The sequence below is a fragment of the Crinia signifera genome, chromosome 1 (assembly GCF_055691185.1).
Source record: "Crinia signifera chromosome 1, ASM5569118v1, whole genome shotgun sequence".
Lineage (NCBI taxonomy): Eukaryota > Metazoa > Chordata > Amphibia > Anura > Myobatrachidae > Crinia > Crinia signifera.
Window position 1 is genome coordinate 260,542,918 of NC_139217.1, and position 24,126 is coordinate 260,567,043.

At 43.5% G+C, this 24,126-nt stretch overlaps 1 protein-coding gene across 8 annotated transcripts in view; it reads left to right on the forward strand.

Annotated features, from left to right (window-relative positions):
• Positions 1–24,126, forward strand: part of FCHO1 (FCH and mu domain containing endocytic adaptor 1) — a 130,344-nt gene that overhangs the window by 78,012 nt on the left and 28,206 nt on the right. For all 8 annotated transcript variants that reach the window (XM_083181680.1, XM_083181652.1, XM_083181661.1 and 5 more), the window contains 4 exons: positions 18,058–18,242; positions 18,400–18,424; positions 18,576–18,632; positions 18,721–18,772. In XM_083181680.1, coding sequence (XP_083037806.1) covers positions 18,058–18,242; positions 18,400–18,424; positions 18,576–18,632; positions 18,721–18,772 — 319 coding nt within the window. The remainder of the gene's footprint in view (positions 1–18,057; positions 18,243–18,399; positions 18,425–18,575; positions 18,633–18,720; positions 18,773–24,126) is intronic.

The window sequence follows — 24,126 nt, forward strand, 5'->3', positions numbered from 1 at the left end:
CGCAGCAGATTCCGTTACAGTGTCTTATATAGCGCAGCAGATTCCGTTACAGCGTCTTATATAGCGCAGCAGATTCCGTTACAGCATCTTATATAGCGCAGCAGATTCCGTTACAGTGTCTTATATTGCGCAGCAGATTCCGTTACAGTGTCTTATATAGCGCAGCAGATTCCGTTACAGTGTCTTATATAGTGCAGCAGATTCCGTTAGTGTCTTATATTGCGCAGCAGATTCCGTTACAGTGTCTTATATAGCGCAGCAGATTCCGTTACAGTGTCTTATATAGTGCAGCAGATTCCGTTAGTGTCTTATATAGCGCAACAGGAGAAGGACAAGGACATGCAGTTTGCACTGTCATGCACTATCAGGGAGCGCAATGGTGTGCAGCACAATAATCCACACTATTCCTTATAACAATGTAAAAAAATTATTTAAAATAAATAAAAAACAACAATATCAATACGTATATGTGCACTTCATAAATCTTTCATTTTGCAATTGCAGGACAAACGGACAAAACTTACAACATTTAACATAAAGAGGCTTTTTGAGGCATAATTCTGCTGGTATGAGGCTGGATTAGAAACTCATTTAAAGCAACAGTTACTTTGTTTAAGCAAGGCTTTTTATAGTTACCAGTCCCGCATAGTTGTAAGAGACAATTCTCAACGGTGGTGTGTCCGGCTTAATTAGTGTCCATGCTCTTGGGTACACAATTTACCTCTATATATTGAGAGGAGCTCTCCTATTTGGTATGGAGAGGGAATGAAAGCTCTGCAACACCAGTGAGTATAACAGCTGCTCCAGTCGGTATTAGCAGCAGTAGTCTGCGGTGATTATATCTGGCAATCAGTGGTCAGCAACAAAACGCGTTTCTCCGCCTTAGGGTCAGCGGCTTCCTCTAAGGCGGAGAAACGCGTTTTGTTGCTGACCACTGATTGCCAGATATAATCACCGCAGACTACTGCTGCTAATACCGACTGGAGCAGCTGTTATACTCACTGGTGTTGCAGAGCTTTCATTCCCTCTCCATACCAAATAGGAGAGCTCCTCTCAATATATAGAGGTAAATTGTGTACCCAAGAGCATGGACACTAATTAAGCCGGACATACCACCGTTGAGAATTGTCTCTTACAACTATGCGGGACTGGTAACTATAAATAGCCTTGCTTAAACAAAGTAACTGTTGCTTTGAATGACTTTCTAATCCAGCCTCATACCAGCAGAATTATGCCTCAAAAAGCCTCTTTATGTTAAATGTTGTAAGTCTTGTCCGTTTGTCCTGCAATTGCAAAATGAAAGATTTATAAAGTGCACATATACGTATTGATATTGTTGTTTTTTATTTATTTTAAATAATTTTTTTACATTGTTATAAGGAATAGTGTGGATTATTGTGCTGCACACCATTGCGCTCCCTGATAGTGCATGACAGTGCAAACTGCATGTCCTTGTCCTTGTCCTTCTCCTGTTTCGCCTGAGTTACACAAACTTTGACAGGGAGCAGCAGCGGTGTGCATTGGTGTGATCTTTCAGGCACATAGAAACCAGCGCTTCTATACAGCCCTTTGGGCTTCCCCTTTTTTTTTCTTATAAAGCGCAGCAGATTCCGTTAGTGTCTTATATAGCGCAGCAGATTCCGTTACAGCGTCTTATATAGCGCAGCAGATTCCGTTACAGTGTCTTATATAGCGCAGCAGATTCCGTTACAGTGTCTTATATAGTGCAGCAGATTCCGTTACAGTGTCTTATATAGCGCAGCAGATTCTGTTACAGAGTGTTATATAGCTCAGCAGATTCCGTTACAGTGTCTTATATAGCGCAGCAGATTCCGTTACAGTGTCTTATATAGCGCACCAGATTCCGTCAGTGTCTTATATAGCGCAGCAGATTCCGTCAGTGTCTTATATAGCGCAGCAGATTCCGTTACAGTGTCTTATATAGCGCAGCAGATTCCGTTACAGTGTCTTATATAGCGCAGCAGATTCCGTGACCGTGTCTTATATAGCGCAGCAGATTCCGTCAGTGTCATTTTAATGGGGCGCAGCCCCCTACGACGGTGTGAAGAGCGCTCGTAGGGCGCGATGAATAACCTAGTCCTATATAACTAAAGACTTCAGACCTTATTCTGGTCCGTTTACAAGGCCATGTGCATAGGCACGGGACCAATATTTTCTCTTTGCGCATTTCTACGAATGCACATGCGCTGGGTGCGTGCGTCCACACCATATGGAAATGCCCAGCATTTTATGGGCGTTCCCGTGAAAAAGTTGGGCGTTGTCATGGGAATGGACTGATGAAGCGGGTGTTTGGGGTGGGCCACTGACATCACCGGATGTCCGCTGCCTGCCCACTTCCCTCCGAATGCGCACGCAGATCTAAGGGTGCTCTGAGCAACCTTAGCTCTGCCTGCACATTCCACATCATTCGATGGTCAGCGACCATCGAATGATGTGGGTGTTACCCCGTAGGCTTTGAATGAATGTTTATGTAAAACATCCATTCGTAACCAGTGCGAATGTATGCCCATTGTGAATGGTGGGCTGGCGTACCACCATTCACATTGTTTGGGTACGTACAGTCTCTGGAACTGACATTACTGTCATGATGTTATGTCATTTTGACAGGCTGCTAACGACTGCAGCCATAATTAATGTACACCTGGTTACAGTTTCAACAAAATGTGATTAAGTAAGTTCAATTTATATAGCGCACTTTCTCCAACAGGACTCTTTACAGCCATTATAACAATGCACACAATACAGAGGATGTAGGTAGTACAGTAACAGACAAGTCAGACAAAAGAAACCCTTGAGCACACAGTAAGCACAATGCAGGGTTGGTGCAGCATTTTGGATAATAACTTCCATGGGTTGTGTACTCCATCATGACAAGGTACCAGGTGCGGCATCCATTTTAGGCGCTCTGCCTAGGAATTACCCTGGGTGGAATAGATTACCCCTAAAAGAAATTACCCATAAAGGTATGACTGGTGTCATGCCTAAAATAAATTCTTTGGTGGGGACTGTATCCTCAAGCGTCCAGTGTGGAGAGTGAAAGCCCCAGAACAACCTGAGTCATCACCCATTTGTAAACAGAGTTAAGTACAGAAACCCTGGCTCATTGTCCCAGGTCTGAGCGTTTGAGTTGATACATTACATACTTTGGGGCATGGCTAGTTTATAACATTTTCAGCAAAGATTGTTCTTTAGATGTGAAAGAACTCCACACATGTCTAGTTGAATGAAAGATCATGCTGTGCTTTTACAACACTACAGTTGAAATTTAGGTTAATGTTGAACACATTTTACATACGGCAGATCAGCTGTATTCGGCTGATTGTGTCTCCTGGAGAATTTCTAGGATGAGTTTTGATTTTTGTTCTTTATACTTAAAAACTGACTTCGTGGACACCTTGCCACTGCGAGAAGGACTTCATTTTTTAGAGTGCAGTGAAAGCTCTATAGAATGTGGGTCAGGAGGAAGAATCGCCCTTGCAGAATTATGAGGATCTTTTTTTTTTATTTATTTAAGAAAAGGGCTCCTGTTCACTCCAAAAATGCATGTATTTAAAAAAGGTGGCTAAACTATTTGATATAATTTGCAGCCTATCACCCTGTGGCCTAAAGGCAGGGTAATTGCACAGCAAAATCAAATGGACAATGATCAAACAATAATGAGTTATCTAGAAGGCTGAAGATTTTGGATTGAATTAAAATAGTGAATATGTTGTAAATACATTCTGATGTATAGTGTTTGATGTAAACATACAGTATAATAGTTTCATTTAGATGGTTTTGTTGCCATATTGTTTCACAGCCTAGCTACATCATCTTATCAACCTTCCTGAGAGCTTCTTTCGGCATTGCAGTACAGTCTTTCTTAGTGCACAATTGTTAAATTTCTTAACCAATACTGATGATGGGAGCCCCGGTAAAAATATATATTTTTTTCTGAAATGCAGAGTGCCCTGAAATGGGTTCATCCTGAGAGAATGGCTCTGGTCTTACAAAGTCATGGTTCTGACGCCGTCTGTTAAGTTCTTGCTGGCCGTTGAAAATCTGGGGGAGAGGGTGTAATCACATGGTAAGCAATATCTGCAGTATGTCTCCAGTGTTAACAGCCAATGTAGGTAAAGGAAGTCAGATCTGTACCTTTGCAATAGGTTCGGCTAGAAGGTCTGGGTCATAAAGCGACATATGGATATGGAACACACGAGGTGTCCCCCTCTTTCCCTTGTGTGATTGCTACCTCCCTGTTCCTTCACCTCCCTTGGGGCAGATGGGCTTGGGGGCTACTGTGTGTGCTGACAGCAATTCTGGATGCGTGTTGGACCCTTCCGGTGGATAGCCCTAGCTGTGCTCCTGTAGTCTGCCCCCCCCTTTCCTAACCTCGTGGCTGGTCCACAGGACACTGCGAGGCTAAACCGGGGAATCCAACTGCTAAATTAAAACAAAGCATGGTACTTGTGTATTATCACGGCGCCCACGAAATCGGCCGTAAATCGCATGGAAAAATCGGATGCGATTTTGCGGTCGATTTTCGACCGATTTTTCACTTTTTCAGGCCGATTTGCATGCTGTTCCATCATTGCACACCTTGCACACCCCCGATCTCCATCGTAGTGCATCGCATGCAATATAGTGGCATGTGATGCATGCCATGCGATGCATGTGAAGCGATTCGATTTGTAATTGTACAATCACCCTGATGGGTTAACGCCACCCCCACTATCAACGCCAACCCGAAGCGTGGTGAGCGCAGTGAGGCCGCGAGGGGCGGCGGTACGCGTCCTCCGACCTTTTCATACCCCCACTATCCACGTCGGCGTGGAGTTGATTTTAGACAGTGTGGCGAGCGCAGCGAGCCACCGAGCCTGAAGCGTGGCGAGGGGACGCGGAATGTAATGTAATCCGCTTTCCCTCGCGGGGCTCGCCACGCTTCGGGCTCGCTGCGCTCGCCACACTATCTAAAATCAACTCCACGCCGACATGGATAGTGGGGGTATGAAAAGGTCGGAGGACGCGTACCGCCGCCCCTCGCGGGCTCGCTGCGCTCGCCACGCTTCGGGTTGATGTTGATAGTGGGGGTGGCGTTAACAATGGGGGTGCATTTAACATTGCGAATCACATCGCATCGCATGCCACTTGCTGGCATGCGTTGCTATGCGATATTTAATTGTACAATCAGGGGCATTTTCCCGAAAATCACATCGCATACCATCGCATAGTACCTGGGGGTGTGCAAGGATGGAATAACATGCAAATCAGCAGGAAATAGCCGAAAATCTGCAAAAAATCGGACGCAAAATCGCATCGCAGATCAAATCGGACGCAAATCGGCCGATAAATCAAATGCGATATCGGATTGCGATTTAGATTAAATCGGGCGCCATGTAAATACACAAGTACCCAAAGCATTGAAAGAGCACGCAGAAGGTGTAGATACTGTAGATATCTATCTACCCAGTGTTCTGAAGTTCTCAAAGTGAAGAAATTCAGTGAAACTCTGGTAAATGGGGTAACTATTGTTCTCTTAAGGTAGCCAAATGCCTAGTCCACTAGTGATCAGCTTCAATGGATGAATGCAACCCTCACTGTTCCTAATTTCTATATAGTAAAAGTAGAGTCAAAGTACCAGGCTTGGTAAATTCAGCAGGGACCAAATAAGGTAGTGTTGAGCTTAACTATAGTGAACAGACATGAACTGGGTAGGTTAAGTGTGAGTCCCGGCTCCCTGCCACAGGGTGAAATAAATACCACTTTTCTTATGGGTTTTTTTCCACTTACCAGGGGAATACTGATTCAAGTTTGGTATCATGATAGAATCAAAGAGTTAACGCGGGCACACACTAGGTGATGTGTATACACAGCAGTATTGGCGGCGGGGTGCCGATATCGACAAGTGCATACACACTTGCCAATTTTGGCCTGCAACATGGCTCACTTTAATGAGGTCCTCCTTTGTCTGAACTTTTCAGATGAGGGAGGGGGTGGTTAATGATGTTCGTTCATCTTTAATAATGTTGAGTGTACACACTAGAGGATATAGTAAACGCCCTTCTGAGTGCTATCTTTTACTAACAATGTAATTATTATTATTTTTTTTACCACAAAATTATCAGCCTGGCGTCCACTGCCCAGGGACGCCTGGGACTGCCCCAGGCGCCAGCCCTGGAAGGGTTATGCCTGGGGGCGAGCCCTTTATTGAGCACGCTGTCCAGGGCTGAACAGCCAGGGTGTTCATGTTTTGGCTGGGGGACCTTGCGTAAAAAGTATCCCTTGGCTGTGGCATGACATCGCTGGCTGTTGGTGCCCGGTGTTGGTCCCAAAATATGAGTCTTTTTGGGATATGGGCGCTAGGTCTACAACAACATCGACATGGGGTTAATTTGACCGGGTCTTTAGTTCGACAGTCAAAAGGTTGACATGGGGTTTTTCACTTCGACATGTGCTGACAGGCGGTATTTCATGCCCTACCATCCTCTAAGGCAGTGGTTCTCAACCTCCGTCCTCAGGACCCACTAACAGTGCATGTTTTGCAGGTCTGCACACAGAATCACAGATGACGTAATTAGCTCCATCTGTGATCTTTGAAAATGTGTCCGTAAATAATGAGCGCACTGGTGACCTGGAAAATGTGCACTCTTGGGGAATCCTGGGGACCTAGGTTAAGAACCACTGCTCTAGGGCATGGTGGGAGAATAAAATAGTGTGCCCAAAGCATGGCGAGCCATGCGAGGGGACCCGGTGCACTTTTTTAGTGTCCATGTTGACTGTGTCATCATTCGGGAAAAAAAACCCCTGAAAAACCCCCATGTGGACCTTTTGACTGTCGACCTAATGATCATGTCGGCCTTCAGTCATGACATCCTTCACCACGCATGTCGATCGAGTGGTGTCGACCTAGTTGCTGTCTATCCAATGATCCATACCCTTTTTTTTGTCCCTGTATTTTTGGAACCAGGACTGGACCAAGAGCTCAGTGCTGGTTTCTTGAATACGGGGGACTCCATGGGCCAAATGTAATAGGGTGAGAGTTTCAGAAAGTGAGAGATTTTGGGAGAGTTTTCCCATGTTTTTTAAAGCAGCAATCAATTACATGGCAAAATCAACTGGTTTTGCAGTGTAATTGATTGCTGCTTTAAAAAACATGGGAAAACTCTCCCAAAATCTCCCACTTTCTGAAACTCTCACCCTATTATATTTGGCCCCATGACTTTTTCTGCCATATTTTGGAAACCAGGACCGGCTCAAAGAGCCCAGGGTTGGTTATACTGAGGGGGGGGACCCCAAGCTGTTGTAATAAAGCGCACATTCCGGTTACTAAAAATGTCACCTTTTCTAAAAATCGCACATGCCCATTACTAACAAAGTGATTTCTGACTCTTTCTAAAAATTCGCACCCTATTACATTTCACCTACTCAAATTGTGTGGCGCTTAATAATATAGAAAACAATAAGTAAAAACTCACAATTTATTAACAAATCATAAACAAAGTAAATAAATCTAAATAATAAACCTCCTGGGGGTAATAAATTAAAACAAATAAAGCATAATATGCAAGTTATCACAAATATTGGTTAATAATGAACCATGTGAATGTTCTTGCATTGCTAGCAGAGCGGTTCCGCTCGATTCCTGTGCTCAAATAGCCACTCAGAGCAGCACCTATCACGGTCGGCAGCACTCTGCTAACCATGCGAGCTTCTAGGAGCAAAGGGCTACAGACCGCCACCTCAGATGACAGAGATTGAGGCTAAAATATATTTTTCAAACGTCTTCATCCATATTGGCGCACGACCATAATGCAATATTAACCCCAATATCACCCAAGGGATATATATGTGCATTCAATATTATAAAGTATTGCCTACCAACCAGTTTACATTGTGGCTAAAATTAAGGAACTCTAACCAAGAGCAGTTCCATATTGACATGAGGTCATTCACATGGTTCATTATTAGCCAAGATTTGTTATACTTGTGCATATTCTGATTTATTTGTTTCAATTTATTACCCTTTGGGAGGTTTATTATTTATCGATTTATTTTGTTTATGATTTGTTAATAAATTGTGTGTTTTTACTTATGGTTTCCTATATTATTAAGCGCAACACGATTTGAGTATTTAGATTGTGGTTTTGGGTGGCTGCTGATATATAGCACATAATTGTTTGCCCTAGCGCTCTAGACAAATCTTTGTTATTTCTATTACATTTCTTCCCTGATCTAAGAAGCAATGTATTCTCACCTTGAATAATGTTTGAGTCCTAAAGAATACATAATTGTGTGCAATATACCAAGGCCTGGTGAGGACAATCTTTATATTGTAATAAGATAGCTATAATATTTATTTATAAAAAAAATGACATTTGTCAGTATACTCTTCACCTTTTAGCTACATTAACTTTAAATGTATACAGGGCTGGACTGGCCATTGTGGGCCAATTTTGTGCAGAAAGTTCTTAGAACTTTATGCAGTAGCGCCGCTGACTCTGAGCCCGCTGCCATCCAAGAAGCCACGAAATGTTGGACCTTGTGACACTTTTGCACTAAAGTTTCTTCACCTCAAAAAACGTGAGTGCCGCCCTCTTTCTTCCTAGTCTGAGTATCACCTCTTAGGGAAGGCAACACGGTCCCTAGACCCTGTCAACCAGAGTGCCGACCTACCTCCTCAAAAAAAAAAAAAAAATATATATATATATATATATATATATATATATATATATATATATATATATATATATATATATATATATATATATATATATATATATATGTATATGTGTGTTAGAGTAGCCAGCTGGGACTGCCCGAAGTATATGCAGACTTGGGGGCGGCGGCACTCAAACAAATAACACGGAAGCAGGTCAGTATACCAACGTTTCGGGACTCTGTTGTCCCTTTATCAAGGTGCTTGTGAAACAGTAACATACAAAAATGAACATGCCTATATAGCCAGGACCCGTTAGTGTGGCGCCGGGAGGTGCAGGACAATGACGTCATCCAGCCTGGACACAGCGCAGGGGCACGCGGAGGCGGTCACATGATCTACAAAAAAAACAATCACCAACAAGTTAAAATGTTACTAAGGCAACAAACTGTACAAAGTAATACATATATACGTACAGCAACACAAATAAAGAACAGCATCAGAATACAGTTCACAACCTGTAACATAACAGCACAGATCTTACTAATAATAAGACAAAGCTAACCAGCTTACATAGGGACATCTGTCCCAATGGACACTGTCCGCAGCTGCCTCCAGTCAGAGACCTATACCCAAAGACCGTGAAATGCACTGTGTACCACAGATAGAAATGCAGCAATGGAACCTGCAAATTGAGACGCACACTGAATTTATAGAAATTGTGACAGTCCCAAGTTTTTTGCTGCATTTCTATCTGTGGTACACAGTGCATTTCACTGTCTTTGGGTATGACTCTATATTTTATAAATGTAATTAATGATGATATTTGAAAATTAATTGGTGCCCAGATCACATGGGTATTTAATTATTTTAAGCTTTTTTTCATAACTTTGTATTTACTGGAATAGAACAGCATAAATTAGAATACATTTTATGATTTTTAGCTAAAAATTTTAAGACTTCTGGAAAGTTCCCCCCTTTTTTTTTTCTCCTTCCATATTGTATTCCAAAAATGCATACATTAAGCAATATTATACAGGTCGAGTATCCCGTATCCGAATATCCGTTATCCGAATTATTCCGAAAACCAGACATTCCAGAAAGTGAATTTTTTTTGTATTTTTTGCTAAAAACTCACTGGGGACATTTGTAACAGCATCACTGGGGACATGATATGTAACTGGCACTATATATGTGCAAGACAATGATTGCTTGGCATTCAAATTCAGTGCTGAGAGAGTACACACATTTTGTTTCCCGTTTTGAAACCTTGTTTTTTGAACAAATAAAATATATTTGTGTATTTTATGTGGTAATAAAATATATTTGTGTGTATATAATGTGTTTATACAGCATAAATGCAAGATACTTCAAAATACATCATTTGAAATATTAAAATATTCCGAAATACGGAATAATTCGTTATCCAAAATTCTCCTGGTCCCGAGCATTTTGGATAAGGGATACTCAACCTGTACTTGTAAAAGGTATAGAATACATGTGTGATATCCCGGAAACTTCAAGCATATCACAAACCATAACAAAATAGCCTTGGAATAAGAATTGACGCCGTCACAGCGAGAAATTATTTAATTAATAATTACAACAGCTTTTGTCCCAAGGTCGGGAGCTCGGCAAACAGTGTTGTGCACTGGACATTTATAGCAAGTACAGTACTGACCATTCATCTGTATGCAAAACACATAATGTACTAAATGAATTTGAGCAAGGACAATGGTCGTCCCCTTATTGCCAGTATCTGAATATATTTAGAAAGAAGTATTGGTTCACATTTTGATAAAAGCATTTAAACAGCTAAGCTCATTTTTACTAACTTATTTGTTTATTCAACACAATTCATTCCTGTTACAAAGACATTCAAAACTATTGTATGCTAAAAAACACAACATTTAAATGTACTTAATGATGTACAATTATTTTTCTGCTACCATATTGCAAGTCCATAGTTTCTGAACGGTCAGGTGCCAGATGTGCTAATCCTAAAAATGATAAAGTGGGGAAAAATCGAATTGGCCAATCAGCTCCTAACTGTCATGCTACAGGCTGCGTTTGAACATTTCAGTTAGGAGCGGATTGGCTGGCACTATCGCTCCACTTCATGATTTTTCAAGGCTTAGCACATCTCGCCCCTGTTCTGTTGACTGGCTAAAACATTATAAAGGTATAAAATCCAGTATTGCTCTTGTGCCAAGAAACTGTCTTTCCTCTACCTCCCCATGGCAGCTGACCTATGGGTTTCCTCCTCATTAGGTAGATCTGGAAAGGAATTTTTATTTTTAAAAGACACAACACTGCCCCTATATAAGGCCCGCCCCTACAAGGCTCATTTTTTTTTTCCTTTCCAGGTAGAGGAGGCTTACCCTGCAGGATGCTGCAGCCTTCCCCACTGCCTAGTGCAATTAGGGGTTTAGACTTTGAAGATAGGGGTCTCCCGCTACCGAGTGTAGCAGGGATACAAGATCTGGCAACCCTCTGCCTAGTGCAGTAGCGGATAAAAGTGTATTGGACCTATGCTTAAGTACCTGCTCTTCAAAGAGGCTTGGCCGAAGGCAAAGGATTATAGCCGGGCACGGTGCAAGCGAGCGGACATCCCTGTTGTTATCTCCCCCAAGGCGCCAGGTCCCGAGGTCATCAGGGGGCGCTGGAGCCGGGTGGAAGGATGCAAGCGTCCAGTCGGGGGAGAGAGGACGGCAGCAGTTAAAAGGGGCAGCTCTGCAACAGGCAGACGCTGCGGAGGTCCATGGTGCCAGACAGAGAAACGGGTAAGACTCCACAGGCAGCTGTGCTGCTGAAGTAGCTTTTTGTTTTTACCCTATACATTATTGACAGTATTTTTCTGGTAACAGAGAATCTGTAGCAATGGAGGAAGATAGAAAGCAGCAGGCAAAGTCAGGATCAGAGTCAAGTAAAGAGAAACTGGATGTTCAGCCGAAGCAAAAAAAATTGCATGCAGCAAAATGCTCGGTGTGCGATGCACCTCTACCAGAGAAGTGGAAAAGTGCAGTGTGTGAAAAGTGTAAAAAATCTCCTATCATGAGGAAAGATCAAATGGCAGACTTAGTATCTATGCTAAGAACATCGCTAGCTGATACTTTCGTTACAAAGAAGACTTAAAAAAAGATATCTCTTAAAAGGCCCAGAGACACTCTATCAGAGGAATCTGATCCAGGTGAGGGCCCTGCCATTGATCTACCTGAGGAGTTGGAAGAAGGGGAAGTAACCCAGGAAAAAGCGGAGCTGGACTTTAATCCAGATCTCCTAAATAATCTACTTACTGTATATTGATTAATAAATCACTTAACATTGAGGATCCTCAGGAAGAAGGGAAACTGCAGGATCTCTTGTTTAAGGATAAAAAGAAAAAAACAAAGTCATTTCCTTTATCTAAAACGCTGCAGGAGATAGTAGAGGAAGAATGGGCGAACCCAGATAAGAAAGTAGCAGTGCCGCTAAGAGTGAATAAGATGTACCCCTTTGATGCGGAACAGGTTAAAAGGTGGGAAGTGGCTCCAAAAGTGGACTCAGCCATAGCCAGATTGTCTAGGAAAACCACCTTACCCTTAGAAGATGCCAATGTGTTTAAAGACGCGATGGAGAGGAAAATGGAAATGAGCCTACGCAAACAACATGTTACATTAGAGGCATCTATCAAAGCTTCATCCGCAATAGCGGTAACATCAAGAGTGTTAAGGTCTTGGTGCCAGGACCTGGAGTCCGATTTATTAGATGGAGTCAAGAGGGCGAAATTGCTCAAGATCATTCAGAACATGCAAGTAGTCGAATTTATATGCGATGCAAGCACTACTGTGACCAGAAGAGCGTTCTGGTTAAAATCTTGGTCCGCTGATGCGCAATCTAAGAACAATATCGCTCCCATTCCAAGGGGAATACTTATTCGGAAAAAACCTTGATGACATCATATCAAAAACCTCAGGAGGGAAGTCGGTGTGTCTTCCCCAAGACAGAGGCTCAAAGAAGCCGTTCAGCAGGACAGAGAGATTCCAGTTGCAGGACTTCAAGGAAGCTAGGACATATAGACCAGGCAGAGGGTACAGAAGACCTGGTTTGGAGGAAGAAGTTCCTTTCGTGGCCAAAGAGGCAGAGACGGGAGGTTCGGATTCCGTTAAACACAATGACGCCAAGGATAGGGTCGGAGGCAGACTGATGAAGTTCTACTCGGTAGAGTTGAGCACACTCAACCAGGGCAGTGGGCTCATCCTGGGCAAGGAAAGGGGCAGCGTCCCTAGAGGAATTGTGCAAAGCAGCTTGCTGGGCCTCAGCACACACTTTCTCGAAGCATTATAGCTTGGACATTGAATCCTCCAGTGATGCAAAACTGGGTAGGAAAATACTAAGTGCAGTGATTTAAAAAAAAAAAAATGCATATATTAGTTCTCCCTTCGATTTTAAGAAAATCAATCAAAATGAGGTTGGAAGATATATAGGTGAATACTAACCTGTATCCTTTAAAAAAAAAAAAATCTTCCTTTTTTCTGTTTTGCTTTGAAATTGTTCCCACCCAAAAAATTATTGTGTACTGCTGTGGTATTACCCATAGGTCAGCTGGCATGGGGAGGTAGAGGAAAGTACGGATTCTTACCGGGTAATACGCTTTCCTCTACTCCACCATGGCAGCATTATTCCCTCCCTTGGGATATATGAAGTAATATAAGTATGTTATGCTATGTTGTAAAAAATTTGCTTGATAATTAAGACACTGAGCCTTGTAGGGGCGGGCCTTATATAGGTGCAGTGTTGTGTCTTTTTTTCCTTTCCAGATCTACCTAATGAGGAGGAAACCCATAGGTCAGCTGCCATGGTGGAGTAGAGGAAAGCATATTAATCGGTAAGAATCCGTACTTTTTTTTAACCATCTTTAGCAGATGGTTACAGCAGCACAAAGCGGTTCTTCTCCTGTTGTGCTCCATTTATATTGTGGTGAGCTTTTGCATTGTGCTCCCTCCACTTGGTCTGTATAAATAAAATATTGCAGAAATATTGCAGCCTGTTTTCAAACTTTGTATCTCTTGCTTTTAAAAAGGAGTCAACATTTAAGGCCCCTATACACAATGCGATTTGGGCCCAATTTGAACCGATTCCGACGGTTTGGGCAATCGCATGTGTATGATGTTTGATCCGATGGGTGGTCCTACGCGCATCGGACCAGAGTTGGAGATCGGATGGGCTGCACGTAAAAAAAATAACTCGTACGTGCAGCCTTCAGCGGCACATTATGGGTTCTAGGTGTCTGCCAGCGGTGCCTACCTGCAGAGATGCTCCCCTTCCGCTCTGTATCACTGGCAGGTGGCGTTCAGGCAGCTCTCTCGGCCAATTAGCAGCAGCCCATTATTTTGAATTTTTATTTGTAATTCTCCTGTCCCCGGCCTGCAGCTCTTCGCATGTGATTTATCACATGCAAAAATGTCACATCAAGGGCCAAATCGTCAGTGAGCTGATGGGGGAGCTAAAGGGGAAATGGGTCTGACTTGTCCTGAGTAATAGTCTGACTAATGTATGGGGCATATAGGGGCAGCTTCAGTTAGCCACAAATAAGGCTGTACTAGAACATGTGTGTTTTTTTATTTTTTTTACATACAGATGTGTCCTCACACATCAAGCTGCAATACGCCATGCAGTGTGAGGCGCTGGTTGTGAGTGAGCTGCCAAGTCCCGTGCAATTTTGCTAACACCGGGCATCCTTTTTTTGCAGAAAATACATCTTGGTCACAACACAATACAGCAAAGGCACACAAGACGGTTCTGATTATTTTAATATGACACTTGTATATTGTATATTGGAAAAAAGCTGCAGCTGCTACATTGCAGCACTTTGTGCACAGATTCAGAGACTCACAGCCAGATGTATCTAGCTTCAAAAAATGATGCAGTCACTCAGTGGCGTAAGTTCGTCCCAGTCGCCCGGAGGCAAGATGTGTATTCCCCTCCCCCCCCATACACACACAAAACCTTATATAAAGTATATACTGTATATTCTGTATGTCTATTATGAAATATAACAGGCATATATACAGTATATCTATAGAGAGAGATAGAACACATATTTCAGAACTCTGAAGTGATATCAATGGCTTTCAATTAATGGATTTAAAATGGCAGGGGAGGAGAGGTGCCCCCTTGAGAGCAGGAGCCCGGCGGCAGATGACTCCATTGCCTCCCAGAGTTCTGCCTCTGCAGTCACTAGTTTGACATGCGTTCGGTCGACCATTAGGTTGACAATGGGAAGGTCAAAAGGTCAACATGAGTTTTTTACGATTCTAATGAGAATAATTTTAATGGAAATGTGCATGCAAAGACACCCAGGACTACCATGGAGCTGATGCCTTTTGTGTAACGTGACTTGTATCGCACCGAGAATAAATGTATCTGGAAACATCTATAGTCCTTTTCAAAATGAGTATATTAGTACTGAGTCTTTCTTGAGACCAGGGGCAGGCACCAATTATCTATTCTATTCTCTTGTGGTGAAAAGCCTTTACAACACTTTGCAGAGCACATCGTTAACGCGTAGCTCAGCTCTGCATCAACCTATGCTTATATTCTGTTTGTGATGTTCTAGAACCACAAAATGAATGGATCCAAATCTGACGTACATTGTAAGCACGAGCTGGAGTTTTCCTTTATTATCCTTGTTAAAGGTTAATATTTTCCTTGATAATAAATGAGTTGCTGTGGGCAACATGTACTTTTAGGCGATGTTTCTTTTGTACACTGTGTTCCCTTATGGAACAATGGTTACGTATTCAGAGCAATACTGGCAGTTTTATTGCATTACTCAGCATCCCCCAGTGCTGAGTATATAGAGGAGCCTGGCAAAGTGAAATGTTCTGTATGTGGCTGGCAGAGGTTTTAAAGTCACATTTTATGGGTATAGTGAATGTTTTGTTTGTTTTTGAATAGTGCTGGAAGGGTAATAAATGTAGTTTCCAAAAAATAAAGTGTCTGATGCCAAAGGTGAGGCAATTACAAGTGCATGCTATTAAAACCTTGAGTACAAACCAAACTAGTTTCATGTAAAGCAGGTCTGTATTACATTGGCATGAGTGCTATGACAATATACATGATGATCATCTCTTTATACATAAGGGTAATCTAACATTTTTATTTTTTAGTAACAGCCATATTGTATGTTGCTGTAGTCATTCACATCAGTCCTTGCACCAATAAACTTTTAGGGGTAGACGTTCACTTGGTTGAACCCATATGGTTTACCGAGTCAAAAGGTAGACATGTTAAATGCAAACAGTTGATGCAAACAAATAGTCGACGTAAATAATCAACACAAGTTTTATCTTATTTTGGATATAAATGTGTTTGACCACATGTGACCCTGATTGGTGCATCGTTCTCCCTTACCATGCTTTGGGCAAGGTGCGTCACTTAACTATTGCTGTGCAAGGCACAGATTACATTTCCCATTCGTACTCCACAAGAATGGCAAAGGATGCACGAGTTAATCATTGGCATGTCAACTATTTGAACCTGTCGACCTTTTGTCTCTGTTAACCTATTGCATATCGATTTTATATTGGGTTGACCTATTGACTGGCTAAGTAATATACAGTAGGTCGCCCTATAATTTAGATACCATGTGATAGCTTGGGAATTACAGTTCCGTACAAGTCTGCCTGATGTCTTGTGGCCTTACTTTGGCCTATGGCCCACATTCAATGTGAAAATGCATTTGTTAAAGATTTTTCGCCCCTTTCACTTCTTTCGGGACACTAAAGTGAGTCCTGATTTCGATTCTTTTGTGTATTCAAAGTTTTGTTTTAGCGAAACGCCTACATGCACAAACTAACCAATGAAGTGAAAACTGGGCGTTTCGTTTTTGCTTCCCTGGCTCGCCCGTTTACTATATAAGGAAGTGTACTGCATAGTTTACCCACCATTTTGGGAATACGCGGAGCGCTGTTGTGCACCCCCCATAATTTTTTTTTTTTCATTCAACGATCCATTGACACGGAGCACCGCGGTCTATGTGGTGCAAGGAGTGGCAAACGAGGGAAGAGCACCGCATAAATTTGGAATATGGATTTTTAAATTTGAGGTACCCCTATTTTTTTTTTTATTATTGTTTTTTCAACTTTGTTAATTTTAATAGATTTTTTTTTTTATTAATTTGGGGTGGGGATATTTTATTTGTATTGGGGGGGGGGGGGGAGAGATAGAGTTGGTTGTTTAAAACTGCCAATTACAATGTCTAGGCTGGGGCTCTTAAACCTGTTTGCAGTGCTGGTAAGGCTTTTTTGGGGCTGCATAGGTGTTTTTTTATGATTTTGGGTGCCATCTGGTCTTTTGGGGTGCTGTCCTTGTTTTTGCCAATGTGTTGGCTGGGGCTGTAAAATGTGTTTGCAGTGCTGGTATGGCTGTTTTGGGGCTGTTTTTTGATGATTTTGGGTGCCGTGTACTACACCAGAGCATGCTGGGTAGGCAAGTGTAAATAGGATATGAAAAGCACTATTCCATTAATACAACAACTTTAAAGAAAAAAACGTTCTAAAACAAGTATATTTAAGATCTGGATGATAAAAGTATGCATTACACAGAAAATATAATTTAGTTAACCATCCCATGGTCAAATGATAACTGAGAAACACATCATACAACTGGAAAAATGATTTTTGGTTCTTCAACCTTGAAAATGTTTGAGCGAAAAAAAAGTCCTGATTCTGGTTCACTTGCAAAAGCAAATTCTCTCTTATGAACAAAACCATGTGAACTGCAGGTGGGGAAGATGTAACATGTGCAGAGAGAGTTAGATTTGGGTGGGGTTTGTACTTCAAACTGATATCTATATTGCAGAATTGGCCCAGGATGTCCAGCTGTATTTACCTGTATAATGGATTTCTATTTGAGCATCATTAGGCTTGAATAAAAAACCAAGGTAAGTTGTTTTGCCCTTATTGCAGCCACCACTAATGCATACTCCAAGCACTTACTGTATCCTGAAATTTATAAGTTAATGTGTGTTGGTTGTGTGAGGAAAAGTCAGGTTACAAGCTCCTTTTTGTGGTATTGGGCCTAATTGAATAAAAAAATGGTATATCCAATATGTAGTACGAGCAAGGGCGTGGGGGAGATACAACACTTTGGGTGAGATTTAATGGGATGAGAGATTCAGAAAATGAGAGATTTGGTGAGAAATCTCCAGTTTTTTTAAAAGCGGCAATCATTTACACTTCAAAATCAAACTGGTTTAGCAGTGTAAATGATTGCCGCTTTAAAAAAACTGGAGATTTCTTACCAAATGTCTCACTTTCTGAATCTCTCATCCTATTAAATCTCACCCTTTGTGTACACTTCACTAGTTTATTTTGAACAAATTATCTGCTATAACTAAATCCTTAACGGCAAAACAGGAGACCCCTCTGTTGCTTGCTGCTCCTCCAGCGACTCTGATTTTGATGATGATGATGAAGAGCCCCGCCGTTTCCGGATTCAGATAAAACCCCCACAGAGTGGAGAGAGAGGGGAAGATGAGGAAGCTGAAATGAAAAGACTTCGGGAGACTGTGGGCAGCCTTATACAGCCCCCTGCAGCAGTGGTAATGGAAGATTCTCTGCCACTTTAGAAGAGTGGGACATCATTCCTCATTCTTTAGTTTTGGCAAATATAACTAGATCTTTCATTACTATAAACTGTAGTTAATAGGTCTGTGTACTATTTAATTAGTATAATAGTGTCATGATTTTGCCTTGCAGGTATCTGTGCGGCGGCAGACAATGCGTGAGTTCATCTCTTACTACTTTCTCTCTTACTACGATTCATCCATCCATCCATCCATTTTGACCATTTTAGCTAGTTATATCCTCACATCTTCTCTTATGCTTACCTTGGAATCTATCTTAAATAATGCAAACGTTTTCATTAAATTAAGGAACAATGATAGGTGCTGGTACTGCACCAGGAGATACACAAATGCTCTGTCAGACAGGTAAGTCGAACTAAACTGGTCTTAATCAGTCTTTCATTTGTCACGAACCCTTCATAATACCATACATGCTGTGTATATTTTTGTATAGATAAATCCGCTCTGGGTTTCCACAATGCATCTCCGTCCTCTGAATCCAGCAGGTGCGTCTATTACCTCTGTACTTTAATGCTATTTTTATTTTGTTATACATTTTGCTAACTGTATATATTGTAATGCTTTATTAATATTGATTTATAGCAGCAACATTATCAAGTGATATTAGGAAAAATACATTATAGCATCACATTGCACTCAGTGGTCACTATGGGTCTTATTCTGATCGGTGCGGCTGGATCCGAATATGCGGCCAGGACCGTGCGTGCGAAACCCCGCCTTCCATACGGATCGCCATCTCCGTCCGTACGCGGTAAGAAGCTGGCCGAACGGACCGCACGTGTATTTTTCATGGAATACGCCTCCTCCATCTAAGAGAACCTCCTCCATCATTCGATGGTCGCAGACCATCGAATGCAGGACCGAATGCTCCACCAGCTCCCGCAACCTCAGACCACACGGACATGTTTCCGTGTAAAAGCAGGGATCTGGGCGGGCAGCTGACATCCGGCGATGTCATATGTCCGCCCCCTACACGTGCGTCACGGCCGCATTACCATGCGTACGCCCAGCGTTTGCATGGGAACGCCCATGAAACGCGGGGGCGTATGCATATGGTAATAAGCCCAAATAGCCTTTCACGCCCCTCTCCACCCCCTGTTCGGAGTGTTAGCATTTCATGCGGGATTTGGCCGTACGCCCTGTTCGCACATGCGCAGAGACGCCTCTGCACATGTGCAGACACAAAACATCGGCGGCCCGAACGCACACGGATTTTACCGCACCAACCAGAATAAGGGCCTATATTATTTGCCCTTGCTTGTAGAGCAAAACTTCTATTTGGTATTGGTAAGCCCTTTAGCACTGTATCCCTAATTTCCCACCATGGCCCTAACTGTGCGGAGTTTGTATATACTCCCCGTACTTCGTGGGTTTCATCTGGGTACTCATTAACGAGGTGAAGCAGGACGGGACACTGACGAGATGTAGCAAACTCCGGCGATGTCCCCTTGAGGAGACAGCGCATCAGTTCACACTGACACGCTGTTTCCTTATCCCCGGCTGGTTGGACTGGGCATGTGCGGGATCTTGCTACTCACCCGAGATCTCCAGCGCTGCCCAGAGCCAGTGATGTCCCTGCTGTTGAAATAGGGCTTCGCCACCCTAATGCTGGCGAAGCAGACATTCCCCCTGCAGATCGGCCTGCTATATAATGTCATTTAGCACACACCGACGCCTTCATACGTGGGGGAGAAGCAGTATATGTGCGCTGATACACCTTCTTCATAGGCAAATCTAGAAATTTGGTAATGGGTGGTCCGTGAAGGGGTGTGGCTTAGCGGGGTGACACTCCTGCAAGACACTACCCCATTTGTTTCGCCCCTGTGAGAGCATGCTTAGGGCTCTATGAGCTGCTGGCCATGAATTTCTATATATATGCGTGAGCCCCCATCTTCATTGCATCTCTATGATCCCCCTGCACCACTCCATCCCTCTGTACCTCTCAGTCCCCCCTGAACCTCTGTCCCCATGCACCTTTCCTTCCCCCTTTCACCTTTCTGTTAACCCATCTCCCCTGTTCCTCTTCTTCCCCTGGCGGGCAGTGCGGTGGGTGTCAGGCAGCAGGCTTGCGTCGGGCAGGCAGACTCCTGACAGGCGAGGGAGGGGAAGGCAGTATATCTACCATGGCTGGGTCTTCTTAACTGCAGCCTGCACACCAGCTACTTCCGGCGTAGGCAGCAGCTGCTCATATTGAGCCAGCTTCCTTCACACAGGCAGCTGTGATGGCTGTCACTGGGGCCGGATGCAGTGAATATGCACAGCGCTGGGTCCCCGCTCATTAAATATGTTCACTGCTGCCTGAGCGGGACACCACTTGTACATATCTAATGAGCGGGAACCCAGTGCAGCGTGCAGTGCCCAGCGGATGCTTGCACTGGACATGATCAGCCAGGCTGTCTAATGGGTGGTCCGGTGCACCCCCGGACCACCCCCTAGATTCACCTATGCCCTTCTTCCCCATAATGACACTTCATCAATTCATATATTGGAAGTTCCACTAGGGCAAGGACTAAGGTGAATGTTCAAAAATTATTTGTAAAGCGCCTTGGAATATGTGTGCGCTATATATTTATTATTATTATTATTATCAAAGGTATTGCAGGGCGTACATGGATGTGTAATTCCACACTCCAACAGCTGGAGGACCACAGGTTATATACAAATATTAGCTTGAACCAGTCTAAGCATTTTCCTGGCATTGCACATTAACAAGACACGGTTGTCCACAGAGCTTTTGCAAACTGGCTCTTTTTGATTTATTATAATTATTATATGTTATTTATAACTGCAACTAGTGGTTTGCAGCGCTGTACCTATAGAACAGGGGTGGGGAACCTCCGGCACGCGGGCCGGATACGGCCCCCGCACCCAGTTTGCCCGGCCCGCCTGCCTGCTCGCCAACATGAATGCAGTACCCTCCAGTTGGAGGTGATGCGCAGGCCGCCCACCCGGATACGAGGAGAGCAATGCAGCAGACGCGCCGGCCGGCCAATCACTGCGGCCGTGGGAGGTGATGCGCCAGCCAATCCCTGTGGGCAGTATGGAGTCGGACTCAAGCGATTATTGTGATGCGCCCGCCATGCACTGCATGGGTGGGAGCATCAGCCCCAGCAGCAGCCTCCATCAGCTGGACTCTGCCGGAGACAAAACGGTAAAAAAAGTAAATGCTGCTGCTCTTGTGCCGCTCCTCTCACCCAACTACTCCCTTCCCCAGTGACTCAGAGATCCAGGGGTTGTCATTTACCCCTGGATATTCACCCCCAAACAGGTTTATGTGATTATGTCTGATTATCATAATCAGACAAAATCACATACTGTAAACCTGTTTGGGGGTGACACTGTCACTTTCTCCACACTGCCGCTGCCCATCTGTACGTGTGTATAATGCCCACATGTATATGCCGCTGCCTGTGTGTCCGTATGTATAATGCCCACATGTATGTGCCGCTGCCCATGTGTCCGTGTGTATAATGCCCACATGTATATGCCGCTGCCCGTGTGTCCATACGTATAATGCCCACATGTATATGCCGCTGCCCATGTGTCCGTGTGTATAATGCCCACATGTATATGCCGCTGCCTGTGTGTCCGTATGTATAATGCCCACATGTATGTGCCGCTGCCCGTGTGTCTGTATATGTATAATGCCCACATGCATATGCTACTGCCCGTGTGTCCGTATGTATAATGCCCACATGTATATGCCGCTGCCCATGTGTATAATGCCCATATGTATGTGCCGCTACCCATGTGTATAATGCCCGCATGTATGTGCCGCTGCCCATGTGTATAATGCCCGCATGTATATATCACTGCCTGTGTGTATAATGCCCACATGTATATGCCACTGCCAATGTGTATAATGCCCGCAGGTATATACTGCTGCCCGTGTGTATAATGCCCACCTGTATATACCGCTGCCCATGTGTATAATGCCCGCATGTATATATCGCTGCCTGTGTGTATAATGCCCACATGTATATATCGCTGCCTGTGTGTATAATGAGCAATGTTAGTAACCAATCTTGAACACTACATGATAATAGAATTCAGAGATATTGGTTACATATACCTGCGCAGGTGTATGCTATGCCCCCAAGCCGCGTCAAGGCTTCTCTGTATATTGGGGGTCCCTAGCGCTAAATCTAGGTGCAGGGTGCGGCACCCCAAAAAACATCATAAGCTGGGAAGCCCAGCGCGGCATGCCAGTGATATACTAAGTGTTGATAATTAGTGATAAGAAGCCGAAGCTATATATAAAGAGAGAGAGATAAATGAATGTAATTAAAATGGGAGAAAGATAGTATTAGTGAGGGAAAAGTGTTAATAGAATGTAAGGGCATGCCGCACTAAAGCCACCCAGCCCATCCAGTCCAGGAGCACCGCACCCCACACCACCGTTACCCTAAATTGGGTCTACGATTAACCAGCAAGGAGCCACATGATAATGGCTCCTTACTTGATATATCCAAACTAAGAGCTACCTACCTTGGAGCAACCCCAGACTACTCCATGTGGCATATCAGGACCCACATCTCCTCCTAATATGGGCTCCCTTCTGCCTCTAACAACATACATACAGATAGTGGTAGATGCTCAATTAGTTCAGTAACATTACCCAGGTGCATGAGGGAGGGGTTAAATACTGGGTAAGTAAAACAAGACATTTTTTCCCTCAGCACACTGAGCAATGTTAGTAACCAATCTAGAACACTACATGATAATAGAATTCAGAGATATTGGTTACATATACCTGTGCAGGTGTATGCTATGCCCCCAAGCCGCGTCAAGGCTTCTCTGTATATTGGGGGTCCCTAGCGCTATATCTAGGTGCAGGGTGCGGCACCCCAAAAAACATCATAAGCTGGGAAGCCCAGCGCGGCATGCCAGTGATATACTAAGTGTTAATAATTAGTGATACTAGTGAACTAATTGAGCATCTACCACTATCTGTATGTATGTTGTTAGAGGCAGAAGGGAGCCCATATTAGGAGGAGATGTGGGTCCTGATATGCCACATGGAGTAGTCTGGGGTTGCTCCAAGGTACAGTAGGTAGCTCTTAGTTTGGATATATCAAGAAGGAACCATTATCATGTGGCTCCTTGCTGGTTAATCGTAGACCCAATTTAGGGTAACGGTGGTGTGGGGTGCGGTGCTCCTGGGCTGGGTGGCTTTAGTGCGGCATGCCCTTACATTCTATTAACACTTTTCCCTCACTAATACTATCTCTCTCCCATTTTAATTACATTCATTTATCTCTCTCTTTATATATAGCTTCGGCTTCTTATCACTAATTATTAACACTTAGTATATCACTGGCATGCCGCGCTGGGCTTCCCAGCTTATGATGTTTTTTGGGGTGCCGCACCCTGCACCTAGATATAGCGCTAGGGACCCTCAATATACAGAGAAGCCTTGACGCGGCTTGGGGGCATAGCATACACCTGCGCAGGTATATGTAACCAATATCTCTGAATTCTATTATCATGTAGTGTTCAAGATTGGTTACTAACATTGCTCAGTGTGCTGAGGGAAAAAATGTCTTGTTTTACTTACCCAGTATTTAACCCCTCCCTCATTCACCTGGGTAATGTTACTGAACTAATTGAGCATCTACCACTATCTGTATGTCTGTGTGTATAATGCCCACATGTATATGCCGCTGCCTGTGTTTATAATGCCCACATGTGTATATACCGCTGCCCATGTGTATTATGCCCGCATGTATATATCGCTGCCTATGTGTATAATGCCCACATGTATATGCCGCTGCCTGTGTGTATAATGCCCACATGTGTATATACCGCTGCCCGTGTGTATAATACCCGCATGAATATA